Source organism: Saccopteryx leptura, chromosome 2, assembly GCF_036850995.1.
Source record: "Saccopteryx leptura isolate mSacLep1 chromosome 2, mSacLep1_pri_phased_curated, whole genome shotgun sequence".
Lineage (NCBI taxonomy): Eukaryota > Metazoa > Chordata > Mammalia > Chiroptera > Emballonuridae > Saccopteryx > Saccopteryx leptura.
In genome coordinates, this window is record NC_089504.1 from 246,416,029 (window position 1) to 246,431,697 (window position 15,669).

General features: G+C 49.1%; 1 protein-coding gene across 12 annotated transcripts in view; it reads right to left on the reverse strand.

Annotated features, from left to right (window-relative positions):
* Positions 1–15,669, reverse strand: part of KDM2B (lysine demethylase 2B) — a 117,305-nt gene that overhangs the window by 38,797 nt on the left and 62,839 nt on the right. For all 12 annotated transcript variants that reach the window (XM_066371005.1, XM_066370998.1, XM_066370999.1 and 9 more), the window contains one exon: positions 10,365–10,451. In XM_066371005.1, the coding sequence (XP_066227102.1) occupies positions 10,365–10,451 (87 nt within the window). The remainder of the gene's footprint in view (positions 1–10,364; positions 10,452–15,669) is intronic.

Sequence of the window (15,669 nt, forward strand, 5' to 3'; positions counted from 1 at the left end):
CTCTCTGTCTCTCTCTTCCCCTCCCGCAGCCGAGGCTCCATTGAAGCAAAGATGGCCCGGGCGCTGAGGATGGCTCCGTGGCCTCTGCCTCAGGTGCTAGAATGGCTCTGGTTGCAGATGAGCAACGCCCCAGATGGGCAGAGCATCACCCCTGGTGAGCATGCCGGGTGGATCCTGGTCAGGTGCATGCGGGAGTCTGTCTGACTGCCTCCCCGTTACTAACTTCAGAAAAATACAAAAAAATAAAAAAAATAAAATGGGAAATATTTTTGACCAAAAAAAAAAAAAAAAAAAGGCTGAAGGATAGGCCACTCTTCTGGAACTATAACCATGACAATGGTGGGCAGTCACAGCACCTGCCTGGAGTCCTAATTACTCCTCCGAAGGCAGGAGCAAATGACTTCCAAGAATTTGTCGTTCATTATTAACACAGACAGTGGAGCAGGTTATCAGACTAAGAAAAGAAATTTGGGGCTACAGACTTTAATTACAGGTTATTTCAGCAGAACGCAGTCTTACAAGTTCCAGTACAGTAGTTGTACAATGACCCAGGTGATGGCTGGAAAACTCCAGGGGAGACAGGATCTTTCTACGTCGGTGGGATCAAGGGGGATGCCTAAATTCGAGGAACCGAAGGGTCTAAAGGAGTACCAAGGAGACCTTAGTACTCTCCTATTTAGCGTTCTTTCAACAGTTGGCCGAGACACAAAAGGTAAAGTAAGGAGAGACCCTCTGCTCACCAAAGAGAAGAAGACTCAGAGGTCTTTGGGGAGCAGAGAGGCTGAAAGTGATTGAACACAACTTCATCTTTTGGAAGCTCTGGGAAGACCTTGCTCTCATGGTTCACTTATTCAACATTTTCCAGGCCCTGGCTATCCGGGACCATCCCGCATCATGACAGGATGCAAAAATAGGTAAGGACAAAATTAATAGACAAGCTCCAGTCTCAAGAAGCTAGTGGCGGTCCTGGCCAGTTTGCTCAGTGGTAGAGTGTTGGCCTGGTGTGTGGAAGTTCCAGATTCAATTCCCTGTTAGGGCACACAGGAGAAGCAACCATCTGCTTCTCCACCTTTCCTGCTTCTCTCTTTCTCTCTTCCTCTCCTGCAGCCATGGCTCAATTGGTTTGAGTACATCAGCCTGGGTGCTGAAGATGGCCCCCTGAAGCCTCTGCCTCAGGCAGTAAAAAGAGCATGGTTGCAAGCATGGCCCAAGATTGGCCGAGAGCATTGGCCCCAGACAGGGGTTGCCGGGTGGACTCCGGTTGGAGCACATGTGGGAGTCTGTATCTCCCCTCCTCTCATCACTTAGAAAAGAAGGAATAAAAAAAGAAGCTAGCAGAAGCTTACGACAGACACACAACAATATTCAGAGCAGAACATGGACATCCAGTGGAAAGAGAGATTGGGGAGGAAATCAGTGAGGACCTTGGCAGGAAATGGATGGCACTCCAAGCTCTCTTCCACCAGGTCCTGGAGAAGAGTTTAAAAGAGGCTCCATTTACAGAGCGTTCAGCAGGGAGAGACCCACAAGGCCTGATGATGCACCCTGAGCCTTGACACAATGACAAGCCGTTACCTCCCTTTGGCCATTGGGCTGGGGGCAGGAACAGTTACCAGAAACATGGAGAAAAGCTAGAGAAGGCCATGAAATAAGAGCTGTGGTCTTCAATGGAAAGAAACCACCCACCTGCAAGGACCCCTTGGGGAGGAAGCTCAGAGAATAAATACCCCAGCCCTCTCTCTTCCCATGTTCCCATCTCCTGCTGGTCCTTCCCAGTGGCCAAGCCCAACCAGAAGCCAGAGAGCAGGCCAGACAAGCTGGACGGTGGTCTGGGGAGTGCAACTTAGAAACACATCAGGACGCCTCCTGATCAAGAAGGAATTCGGTTGGGTGCAGAGGTGGAGAACCTGTACGTGGGGGAATTGGGGAATTCCCAGAAAGGGGTATGGTATGAGCAAAGACCCAGGGTGGCCAGTAAATGGAAAATACGGCAATAACGCCGATCCCCTGCAAGGCGGAGACGATGACAGGACCTCACCGGATTCTGAGAGAGCTCCGGTCGAAGACTTGTGCACTCAGGGCCAGGACAGGGATTTGGGAGATGGTTTTACAGAAGAAAAAGCGTCACTAAAACACTTGATAACAAGTTTCTAGGCTGAACTGTATTTCCCCCCAAATTCACATGGTGAAGTCCTACCCACCTCCAGAGTGTGACCACATTTAGACACAGAATCTTTCCAGAGGTGATTAAGTTTTAAAAAAAAGCTCATGAGAGTCCTTATCCAATATCAGGTGTCCTTATAACAAGAGGAAGCTTGGAAACAGACACATCCCACAGAAGGGAGATGACATGAAGACCCACCAGCGAGAATATGGCGGATAGAGCTGCTCCCAGTACTGTCTTGCCTGGATCTCACATGTAGTGTGACTACAAACTCTCACTTCCCTGCTTCAGGTCACTTCACTGAAGGCTGGGAGGGGCGGAGTGGGCTCTGATAAGATCCTTGTCGTGGGGGTCAGCCACTAACAAATTTTGAAATCAGAGCTCACATAAACTGGCCAGAGACCTGGGTCCCAAGGGGTAAGAATCAGCGGCATCCCTGAACCGCCAATAATTCTCTGTCAAGCAGGTTTTTCTATTGTTGATGGAAACAACTGTGCAGAGCAAGCAGACCGCCTTTCGAGGGCATTCTTTTATCAGAGGCATTTGCTGCACTCGTGGGAACCTGTCCAACTCCAAACTGCACAGAAGACTTAGCTGTCATTTACGAAAACCCTGGGGGTTCCAGACACGGGTCCCAGGTTGGTTTTTTGTTAGTTCCCTCACTGCGCCCCCTCTCCTCCTGATGCTGAACATCACCTGTGCACACGCTGGGAGGCTGCTCTGTTGTGAGGACTTTCCTGCTCCCAGGAGTGCGAAAGGACTGAACAGGCCTGACATCCTTGACCGCAGACACCCTCTCCTCCCACCCAGCCCAAGGGAACAGCTGGTGGCCTCAGCTGCCTCAACCCCCAGGGGCACAGTCTCAGCAACAGTCACCCTCCCCCACTGGAAGGGCCAGGGACTTCTCCCTTCAGAGGAGTGAGGAAGGGATCAAGAAGCACTTTTTTTTTTTTTTTTTTTTTATTAAGTGAAGGGCAGGGAGGGGGGGAGGCGAGGAGGGAGAGAGACCGATTCCTGCATATGCCTGGTCTGGGATCCACTCAGCAAGCCCCCTACAAGGCAATGCTCTGCCCATCTGGGGCTGCTGCTCTGTTGCTCAGCAACCGAGCTATTTCAGTGCTTGAGGCAAGGCCATGAAGCCATTCTCAGTGCTCAGGGCCAACTTGCTTGAACTATCTGAGCCATGGCTGTGGGAGAGGAAGAGAGAGAGAGAGAGAGAGAGAGAGAGAGAGAGAAGGGGGAGGAGGAGGAGTGGAGAAACAGATGGCCACTTCTCCTGTGTGCCCTGACCGGGAATCAAACCTGGGACTTCCACATGCCAGGCTGACACTCTACCACTGAGCAAACCGGCCAGGGCCAAGAAGTACTTTCTTAAACCAGTCCCCTCGTGGGAAACGCCAGTCATTTTGGCACAGCACATGCCCACCCTAGGGAAATCAAGCCATTTGGGCGCTTGCGGGAGATGAAGTTTTAGCACCAGCCAATAATAACTTAGGGATAGAAAGTGTCTCTAAACTACTCACCGCTTTCTCTGCTCCGAGCTCTTCCTTCTGAGCCCTCCTCTATTTCTATTGAGAAAATCACCAGCCTTCTGGGTTTGCGTGTAAACCATAATTACACAAGACGCTAGTCGCTATCACTGACTGACAGCCGACTACTGAGTGAGGTGTTTTACAGACAGCATCTTGCGGGAAAGGCATTATCAGCCCCTTTTACAGATGAGGAAACTGAGGCTCAGATGTGCCCAGGACCACCCAGCTAGTGAGCGGCAGAGCCAGGATTCAAGCGCCAAGTACACCCGACCCCAGAGCACATCCTGGTCGTGCATGAGAACTACCTGGAGGAGCGTAGTTCTCATGGGGCAGATTCCTAGGCCCTGCCCCAAACCTACTGAATCACGGTGCGCAGGGTGCAGCCCAGAAATCTATATTTTTTAAACCACATTACGTTCCCCAGGTAAAGCAGATGCCTGAGGACTGGTCCTCACTAGCCCATGCTGCCTGTCTAGGACACTCCCTGGCCCTGAGTAGCTGTCATAAACAGTCGCCATTCTTCTCGTTGTCTTCTTCCTCCCTCCTCAACTGTACACCACCCCTGTAATCCTGTAATTCCTCCGGGGGTGGCAGGAACTGGGAGCAGAGTAGGAACAGGAAGTACACAGGGGCCTCTTACATGGAAATTTGCTCCTCTCCTTCAGGGGAGGGCTGTTTGTGTCACTCCTGAGGCACCCCACACTTGTCAGGCCTCCCAGAGACCTAAGTGACCGACTACGGAGGAAGGGGAAGAGAAACAAAGCAGAACCGAGGCTGACACGCCCATCAGGTGCGTGCTGCTTCCTCCCGTGGTTCCTGTGGGCCCCATAACGTCCTCGCAAGGAAGCCAATCCAGCAGCTGCTGAAGGACTGTCTCCTTGTCCTCTGGCGCAGAGCTTGTCCACAAGCACACGCCAGTGCCTGTCTCCCTGCTCCCACACTCCAAAAAAAAAGGCCAATAATTGAAATTCAATTGGCAGCCTGCTTTGGCCACTAGAGATAATGGATTAAGAAGCAAGATGCTTCAACAGGCTCTCTCTCCAGAGACAGTCGTGGCTGCCCCCCCCATCCTTCCTCAGTTTCCTTCCCGTGAATGGACCAGCACGCTGGCCAAGGAGCAGTGTCTGGCTGGCGAGCAGAGATGGTCAACTCACTCCTGAGTTCAGAGGTCAGGCTTCAAATAAGCTCCATTCCCTTGGCTTGGTTCTAAGGTCACAGACAGCGCCCCCAACCCCCCGACCCTCCCCCCAAATCCCACCACCTGGTCGTAAAGGAAGTGGCCAGAGTGTAGACAGATCAAACAAACCCATCACCACCACTGGAAACAGCCAATCAAGTGGATGGTGATGGATGGTGGTTCAGTAGCATCTTTGATTTGAAAGATGCCACATCAGAAAGTGACCTCACAGGACCTAATCAGTTCCAGAGGAGGACCTCGGCTCTCTCTGGGGGCCCAGGTGGGGGAGATCAAAGCGTCCCTGGCTAATCATCATTTATCATTAATTACTCATTCGGGAACCTGACCCGAACCGAATGCTGCTCCCTACCTCGCATCCTGACAGCCTCAGTGAGCACCCTTGATCTGTCAACCCAAACTGCATGAAATGGAGAGGAGGCTGGCGGCAAACCTGGGAATGGAGAAACCCCGGGTGGCCCAGTCACCAAGACGGTTACTTACTTCTTCCGTTCCGTTCACTTTTTAACCTCGCGGGCCAGGAAATGCATAAATATAGCCCCGGGCCTCCCCACCCCCTTCCCTCAGCCACATTTCATTGAGTTCCTCAGAGCACATACAGGAACACATCTGGGGACAAAAGTGTTGTACTAGGCACAAAGCCCGTGTGGTTAAGCGTGCCGGTGCACCTCTCTGAGTGCCTGGTTTCCACGGCACCTTGGAGATAAGACCGTCCACCTCCTAGCCTTCTTGGAAGAATCAAACAAGGTCTAAAAACCAGTCCATATACCGAGGAGGAATATCCAGGGATTTCTGGCTGTATTGGCAATAATTTATTCCTAGAGCTAGGGGGTGGGGTGGGGCAGGGGATACGGGATTTCTTATTATATTACTTATACCATTTTGTGACTCTGTAATAATTAACAAGAAATGCTACGGGCAGAATTGGGCTTCAGCCCCCTCCCCCAATCCCTAAAGTCCTAAACCCCAGTACCTCCAAATGTGACTGTATTTGGAGATGTCTTTTAAATGTTTGTTTACTGATGTTAGAGAGAGAGAAAGAGGCAGGAACATGAATCTGCAATTCGGGACAACACTCCAACCAATGGGGCTATCCAGCCAGGGCTCAGAGGTGTTTAAAGAGGTAATGAAGTTAAGACCAGGTTGTTAGGGTGAGATCCGAATTCAGTATGACTGGTGTCATTATAGGTAGAGAGTAGCACATAGACACACACAAAGGGAAGGCCATGTGAAGACACAGAGGCAGCGAGACAGTCTTCAGAAAAAAACTATCCTGTCAGCTGACACCTTGACCTCAGACTCCTGGCCTCCAGCATGGTGAGAAAATGCATTTCTCTTGTTTGAGCCACGCGGTCTGTGATATTGCATTCTGCGGCCCTTGCAAACTCGTAAAATACACTTCAAAGAAATGGTAGAAAATGTAAACTAAGTTAAAAAGAACAAGACTCAGCTAGCAGGGCTCTGATAAAAAGGAAAGTGTTGGTGAGGGTGTGGAGAAACTGGAACCCTTGTACACAGCTGGTTGGGATGAAAAATGGTGCAGCTGCCACGGACAACCGTCTGGCAGGCCCTCAAAAAGTGCAACATGGAGTTACCATCTGGCCAGTCAATTCAACTCCTTGGTATCTAACCAAGAGAAATAAAGGAAGCACATAAAACCCTGTACACCAATGTTCATAGCAGCACTCTTCACAACTGCCATAAAGTAGGAGCAACTCACATAAGGTAGGCGGTGGTTCAGTGGATGAAGTGTCGAACTAGAATGCAGAGGACCAGGTTCGAAACCCTGAGGTCGCTGAATGAGCACAGGCTCACCAGCTTGAGTGCAGGGTCGCTGGCTTGAGCAAGGGGTCACTCGCTCTGCTGTAGCCCCCTGGTCAAGGCACATATGAAAAAGCAATTAATGAACAACTAAGGAGCCACAACAAAGAACTGATGTTTCTCATCTCTTTCCCTTCCTATCGTCCCTATCTGTCCCTCTTTCCATCTCTCTCTCTCTGTCTCTGTCACACACACAGAAAAAGTAAGCACAGCTCAAGCGCCCATCAACAGATGAATGGACATACGGAATGTGACATATATTCATACAATAGAACATGACTCGGCTACGTAAAGGAATGAAGTACTGATACCTGTTAAGCATGGATGAAATTTAAAAATATTACGCTAATGAAAAAAGCTAATCACAAAAGACCACCTACTATATGATTCCATTTCTATGAAAGGTCCAGAATAAGCAAATCCATAGAGACAGGAAGCAGATCAGAGATGGTCAGAAGGGGGAGCTTAAGGGAAGGTGAGGATGACTGCTAACAGCGGTTTCTTCTCAGGAGTCTGAAAATGTCCTCGAAGTCAACTGTGATGATGGTTGAACAATTCTTTCAATATTTTCAATGGACTAAAAACATCTAATTGCACACTTTAAGTGTGAGAACTGTATGGTATGCAAATTATATTTGTTTTATTATAAGGTGTTTAAAAAAACAAACAAACAAAAAAGACCAGCACCCAATCAATGTTGCTAAACAGTATGGGTCCTTCCTTCTCTCTCCCACCCTCTCTCACCAGGCTGAGGGCTCCAGCCCGGGCCAAACTTGGGGACAGAACAGTGCTTATAACCGGTCCTCTGACAGACTGACCACTCCCCCCACCGAAGCCAGCTTCTCGTTTCCAGGCCTCTGGAGGAAAGGGGACGCAGAGGTTTTAAAAAAAAACCATCTAGGCCTTGGCCGGTTGGCTCAGCGATAGAGCATCGGCCTGGCGTGCGGGGGACCCGGGTTCAATTCCCGGCCAGGGCACATAGGAGAAGCGCCCATTTGCTTCTCCACCCCCACCCCCTCCTTCCTCTCTGTCTCTCTCTTCCCCTCCCGCAGCCGAGGCTCCATTGGAGCAAAGATGGCCCGGGCGCTGGGGATGGCTCCTTGGCCTCTGCCCCAGGCGCTAGAGTGGCTCTGGTCGCGGCAGAGCGACGCCCCGGAGGGGCAGAGCATCGTCCCCTGGTGGGCAGAGCGTTGCCCCTGGTGGGTGTGCCGGGTGGATCCTGGTCGGGCGCATGCGGGAGTCTGTCTGACTGTCTCTCCCCGTTTCCAGCTTCAGAAAAATACAAAAAAAAACACATCTAGGCCCTGGCAGGTTGGCTCAGCGGTGGAGCGTCAGCCTGGTGTGCGGGGGACCCGGGTTCGATTCCCGGCCGGGGCACATGGGAGAGGCGCCCATTTGCTTCTCCACCCCACCCCTCCTTCCTCTCTGTCTCTCTCTTCCCCTCCCGCAGCCAAGGCTCCATTGGAGCAAGGATGGCCCGGGCGCTGGGGATGGCTCCTTGGCCTCTGCCCCAGGCGCTGGAGTGGCTCTGGTCGCGGCGGAGCGACGCCCCGGAGGGGCAGAGCGTCGCCCCTGGTGGGCGTGCCGGGTGAATCCTGGTCGGGCGCCTGCGGGAGTCTGTCTGACTGTCTCTCCCTGTTTCTAGCTTCAGAGGAATGCAAAGGAAAAAAAAAAAACCATCTAGAAGCCGCTGAAGAATGGACTGAGGGTCTGAGGCACGGATGACAGGGCACACCTGTAGTTCTGAAGTGATTTCCCCAGGGGAGGCTCATTTGGACCTATCCATGGATTTTGAGGTGATAGTGGGTAATGGTGAGTTTGTTTCTTTAAAAGCCCACATTCTGTAAACCCTGATCTCTCCCCTGGAGTCAGTGAGGCGAAGCCACCATTTCCTCTTCAGGTTCAGAGCAGCCGTGGGGCCTGCCTGGGTTGTTTCAAGGTGCTATGTCTGCAGAAACAGTTTGTGGTCTGGTAAATGGCATTTATATTTATTGCCCATGTTGGGGAAAACCAACTTTAAAACCCCATGTGCTTCCACAGGCTGGGGAACTAATGGCAGAAGATGAGGAGGCCAATCCTGTCCCATTCCCACCGCCACCTGAATTCCCACTAAGCTTCAAAGAGTATTAGGATCCGATACCCACCAGGAACGGGAACCTCTCCCCAGGCAGATCCATGTTTAGGATCTTACCATAGGAGATAAACACAAGGGAGCAGAATGTGAGCCACATACAGATTAAAAAAAAATTTTTTTTGTAGTCACATTCAAAAAGGCAAAAAGAAACAGGTGAAATGAATATTAATAATCTGTTTAACCAACAGAGCCAAAACATTATTTCAACTAGGGTTACCTGATTTATTTTATTTTTTTAGGGTTGCACAATTTAGCAAATCAAAACAGTACCCCCAATGACATTTCAGATTGACAACAAATAATCTTTTTTCAAGCATATGTATATCCCATGTAATATGTGGGACAACTTATACTAAAAACTTTGTTTCTCATCTGATATTCAAATTGAAATGGGTATCTTTAAAAACAAAACAAAACCTGACAACCCTAACTTCAACATGTAATCAAATAAAAAAATTAATTAATGAGATATTTTATATTGTTCTTTTTTGGGATACATGAATCGGGTGTGCATTTTATGCCTCCGGCACTCTCCTTGAACCATCATTAAACCATCCTTCATATCCAGCCTGATACCCCAACAAGGGGACTGCTCCTTGTAAAGCCTCACTGTCCTTATCTGTAAACTGAGTCACAAGTGTCTACTCCACAGGGTGGTGGGAGTCTAAATAAGGTAGAGGATGTGAAGCCTGGTCTGTGGTGGCGCAGTGGATAAAGTGTTGACCTAGAACGCTGAGGTCTCCGGTTTGAAATCCCGACTTGCCCGGTCAAGGCACATATGAGAAGCAACTACGAATTGATGCTTCCTGCTCCTTCCCCACTTTTCTCTCTCTCTTTCCTCTTTAAAAATCAATAAATAAAAATCTTTAAAAAATAGAAAAAAGGTAAGGGATGTAGAGGACTAACTAGGCAGAGCAACCTGGCCACCAGTATTCTTCCTCGTGACTTTGTCCTTTCCTGTTTGATTAGACCTTTTTATGGTGAGCATCAATCAATTTTACAAAGAGGGAAAAAAAAAGGTCACTTTCAAAAGAGGGTAAAACAGTCCATGAAGCAGCTGGAGGAAAAAAGAAAGGAAGGAAAGAAAATAGAGAGAGGGAGGGGGGAAGAAAATAAAAGAGGGAAGGTAGAGGAAGAAAATTCAGGGAAAGGTGGGGCCATCACTTCCCCGCAGTTTCCTGAGTGACCACCAGGGGGCACCGCCTATAGTGCCTATGCTAAGGAAAAGACTCCCTTTCAAAAACCAAAAACTTGCCATTAAAAAAAAAATCACTAAAACCGTCTTCACTGGGGGAAGAGGGGGTGTCTTCCAAGAGTCTCCCCTGAAAAGGTGCCAACATTCACCTTACAGCAGCAGTTCTCAACCTGTGGGTTGCGACCCCGGCGGGGGTCAAACGACCAAAACACAGGGGTCGCCTAAAGCCATGGGTCGCGACCCACAGGTTGAGAAGCACTGCCTTACAGGAATGTGGAAGGCAAAGGAAACAGTCTCCCAGCCATGGGCAACCTGCATCTTACCTTTGGAGTCTTCTTTGGCCAAGTGACTACGGGGACCCCAGTGATGGCCAGACTGGGGTCGTCGTCCGCGTGCTCCTTCAGGACATTCTGTGGCCAAACAAAGGAGCCATATTAGCCCAGGGTAGGGGGAAGGTCTCTGAAGGGGGCTGGAAGCCAGACCTAAGCCAGCAAGAAAAACCGTACCAGCTCTCCACAAAGTCCACCACCACCCACACACTCAGAAAGACCAAGGCAATATCACTAACTTATCTTGCTTATAAATATTGTACCTTGGTTCACAGCTATATTCCCAAAGCCTCACACAAGGACTCACCTATAATAAGCTTCCAGTAAATAACCTTACCAAAAAATGAATAAATAAAGCCACAAATCCCCAAAGAGGGACTTTCTACAAAATGCCTGACCAGTACACCTCAAATCTGTCGAAGTCAATAAAAACAGGGAAGTCTGAGAACTGTAACAGCCAAGAGGTGCCCAAGGAGACATGAAGAATAAACATGATATGGTGCCGCCCTGGCTGGGATCCAGGAACAGATAAATGACATTAGGTAAAAAATGAGGAGATGTGAATCAACTAGAGACTCCAGTTAATAATAATGTATTAATATTGGTTCATTAATTGTAACAAATGTACTATACTAATAACGGAAACTCCATGTGCGCAGGGTATATATGGAAACTGTACTATCACCTGAATTTTCCCGTAAATCTAAAACTACTCTGAAACATAAAGTCTATTAATAGAAAATAATTTTTAAATGCCATTCAGAAAGTAAATAGTTATGATAAGGTAAAACAGGGTGTAGGGGACCAATTTTTCTATCATGTACATATTTAAAAAGAAATGCAACAGGCCCTGGCCGGTTGGCTCAGCGGTAGAGCGTCGGCCTGGCGTGCGGGGGACCCGGGTTCGATTCCTAGCCAGGGCACATAGGAGAAGCGCCCATTTGCTTCTCCACCCCCCCCACCCCCTCTGTCTCTCTCTTCCCCTCCCGCAGCCAAGGCTCCATTGGAGCAAAGATGGCCCGGGCGCTGGGGATGGCTCCTTGGCCTCTGCCCCAGGTGCTAGAGTGGCTCTGGTCGCAGCAGAGCGACGCCCGGAGGGGCAGAGCATCGCCGCCTGGTGGGCAGAGCATCGCCCCTGGTGGGCAAGCCGGGTGGATCCCGGTCGGGCGCATGCGGGAGTCTGTCTGACTGTCTCTCCCCGTTTCCAGCTTCAGAAAAAAAAATGCAAAAAAAAAAAAAAAAAAAGAAATGCAACAGAAAGGAACCAAGAATATGGACATGACTCAATTCTGGTAGGTACTTTACATAGGGCACTAAGAAAGGCTACCAACAATTGGAGGGACAGTGGGAACTGTCCTTGCCTAGGGTAGGACATTGTTTAGAACTGCCAGTTCCCGGTGACAATATAAAGCCAAACAACTTTTCAGCAGTTTCAGTTTTTAGTTATTGTTTTTAAATGCACCGCAGGTGGGACTGGCTAGGTGGGGGCGCCTGTGTAAATGGCAGAAAGCGGGCACCACACATTTGTTGAATGAATGTACGACGGTAAGATGTATGGAGTCCTTTCTCTATGCTGGGCACCATAACAACTATTTCATACTCACTCTCTCATCCCATCCTCTTGGCCACCCTGTAAAATGGACTGTCACGATTTCCACAGTGCAGGTGAGGAGACCAGGACTCAGGGGGACAGGTATGTGTGAAGGGAACTGTCCCAGACCACTCAGCCAGTAAGAGGTGGAGTCCCCTTCACTCTACAACCTGTCCTCTTTAATCATGTTATCATTCAGCTTTTCTTTAATAAAAAGGGAGGGGGCCCGTGATCATAGCACCACTATTCACAATGGCTAAAAAGTGGAAGCAACTGCCTAATCAGGCGGTGGCGCAGTGGATAGAGCGTCGGACTGGGATACAGAGGATCCAGGGTTGAAACCCCGAGGTCGCCAGCTTGAGCGCGGGCTCATCTGGTTTGAGCAAGGCTCACCAGCTTGAGCCCAAGGTCGCTGGCTTGAGCAAGAGGTCACTCGGTTTGCTGTAGCCCCCCGGTCAGGGCACATAAGAGAAAGCATTCAATGAACTAAAGTGCTGCAATGAGGAATTGATGCTTCTCATCTCTCTCCCTTCCTGTCTGTCTGCCGCTATCTGTCCCTCTCTCTGTCTGGCACACACACACACAAAAAAAAAGTGGAAGCAATCCAGTGCCCCTCACTGGATAAATGGATAAGAAAACGGTGGTATCCATACGATGGAATATGATTCAGCCTTAAGAAAGAAGGGAATCCTGCCCTATCCCTTGGTTAGAGCCTTGTTCTGATACACAAAGGTTGTGGGTTAAATTCCTGGTCAGGGCACATACAAGGAGCAATGAATACATAAATAAGTGGAACAACAAATTGATATTTCTCTCTCAAATCGATTAATCAATCAATTCTTTTAAAAGCTTTCTAGGAAGATGCTCTGCGTTCAGCCGAAGCCTTTCTGTATCTATATCGACATCTCCCCATGTGGTAGGGAGGAGAGAAGGCCCATCACCCCCAGAGGACTTCCTGCTGCCTTGTCCCCCCGCCCAGGCTGGGTGGGGGGGCAACCTCAAATGCCTCCAAGAATCAAGCAGGTCAAGTGAAAGATGTAAGTGAACCAGGATGACAGAGAGGAGAGTGACGTGGCCTCTGGCAAACTAGAGGCCTCTTGCCCCTTCTGTAAAGAGGAAACACGAGTCTTGGCTGGGTAGTTCAGCTGGTTAGTGTCGTCCCAATACAGCAAGGTTCTGGGTTCGATCCCCAGTAAGGGCACAGACAAGAAGCAACCAATGAATGGATGCATGGATAAGTAGAACAATGAGTCAATGTTTCTCTCTCTCTCCCTTTTCTCTCTCTAAATTCAATATATTAAAAAAAAAATTTTAACATAAAGAAATGCTATTCAATCGAAATGTTAAACTTTTTAATGTTGACAACTGATTGAAAAAAAAAGATGTTTTTAAACTACTATGAACCAAATATATCTGTGAGCTGGTTTGGGCCATAGGCCACCCAATTTACAAAGACTGCTCAGCATTATGACTGAAAATAATGCCTACGTCCCTCAGTTTTCTTTGAGTTTCCTTCTGAACTGTCTCAAGATTTCTTGTCACTTCGATACCAGAGCTAGAGTTGGTTACTCCCAAGCACTCAAGTGAGGCTCTTCAGAGATATCTGGTGACAGAAACCTATTCCTGAAGTGTATTATTAATTAATTCTTGAATAGTGATAAAATGATAATTAAAAGTTAGTAAAGAGACCTCCCCAAGTACCTTGGGAGTCCAGAAATCTCAGACACACTTCCTACAGGAAGCAGTTCTCCTCCTTGCATGGCTCCCACTGGCCACCAGGGGGTGCCCTGGGCTCTGCCCCTTAGGAGAAGCCCATTTCCATTTGTATGTGACAGGTTGCAGGAGGAGATTATTCTAATTGGAGATTTTCTCTCTGAGAAATCAATTGTGCCAAAGGGAATAATGTCACCAGCTTCTCTAGGCTCTGCCAGGATATATACACTCCCTGGGGCTCTTGGAAGCAGAGACAGGGGAGCCTGGGTGCTCACCCCAGCCCAGCCACTGTCAGTCCCACCCCTCCAGCCTTCACTAGGATAGCCCCGAGCAGGCTTTCAAACAGACAGATCTGGGCCACCGGGCCCTTTCTCCTGAAAACTGTCCCGTTTACAACCTGACAAGATAACCACCGTCAATGCGCATCCCAGGCCTCCACCTCATGCCAACTTCCCTCTAAGAGCTTAATGTCAAAAATGGATTCAGGCCCCACTGTTTCAGGGGTGGGCTGTTAATAATTAGAATCTCCATCGACACGGTGACTAAAAATACCACCAGTGAGATAACACTGCAGAGGCAGGCAGCAAGAATCACTAAGCACAGGCCGGGAGGAGCCCAGAATGCTGCTCTGTAAAGGGCCCCTCTGCAACCAGGTGTCATCACATCTTGGGTCTCCCAGGATGCCTCCCTCACAAAGGTATATTCAAGTCTCAACTCCTGGCTCCTGTAAAGGTGACATTACTTGGTGTAGTGATGCTGTGACAAGCCAAGGAACGCCAGGCAACCACCAAAAGCTGGAAGAGCACAGAAGGACCCACCCTTAGAGCCTTCCAGGGAGCACAGCCCTGCCGGTACCTTATTGTCTGACTTCTGGCCTCTGGGACTCCTAGAGAATAAATTTCTGTTCTTGTAAGCCACGACGTTCATGGTCATTCATTACGGCAACCACCAGAAACTAACACACATACACACCCTTGCCATAGTGCCTCGTAGTTGAAAGCTTATTAGCTACGTGGTTTGGGCAAGTCATCACATCTCTCTGAGTCTGTTTCCTTGCCCAGGAAATGGGATAGGAAACAGAGACAGTCCCATCTTTCCAGGTTGTAGTGAGGATCACACGCATTGAAGATCCCATGCACATGGTAAATGCCCAACCAATGCTGGCCAATCCTCCGGCTTACACCATATTTCCTATTAGGATACGGTGCCCCTGTCCTCTGTGGAACTGATCCATTCAACAAATTCTCAGGACAGGGAAATATTAGTTTATTTAGTTGTGAAAGGGCAGTTTAAAAGCTGATTAGCGCCTGATTAGGCAGTGGTGCAGTGAATAGAGCGTCGGACTAGGATGCGGAAGACCCAGGTTTGAGACCCCGAGATCGCCAGCTTGAGCGCGGGCTCATCTGGTTTGAGCAAAGCTCACCAACTTGGACCCAAGGTCGCTGGCTCGAGCAAGGGGTTACTCGGTCTGCTGAAGGCCCACGGTCAAGGCACATATGAGAAAGCAATCAATGAACAACTAAGGTGTCACAACGAAAAACTGATGATTGATGCTTCTCATCTCTCTCCGTTCCTGTCTGTCTGTCCCTATCTATCCCTCTCTCTGACTCTCTGTCTCTGTAAAGATAAAATAAAATAAAATAAATAAAAGCTGATTAGCTGCCTAACTAGTAGGGATAATAAATGGGACTCAGGAGCCAAAGTGACTCAGGGGCCGAGAAGTTAATTTGAGGCCAAAAAATGCAGCAAGTGGCAATCAACCAAACCATTGTTCAGATCTATGGTGGCCTAGATGTCCAGACCTGAGCTCTCTGGCCCCTGGCTGCCCTCCCTCATTCTGCGGAGGTGGTACAGACAATGGATTCAGGGTACACATGCACTACTTTGTGGTCACACTGGGAGCTCCGCAGGTGAGAGGTCTATCTTCCTACACCTTCTGACCAACCCTCTATGACCGCACTGCCCTCCAAAAACACCAAACGCGGGGCTCAGTAT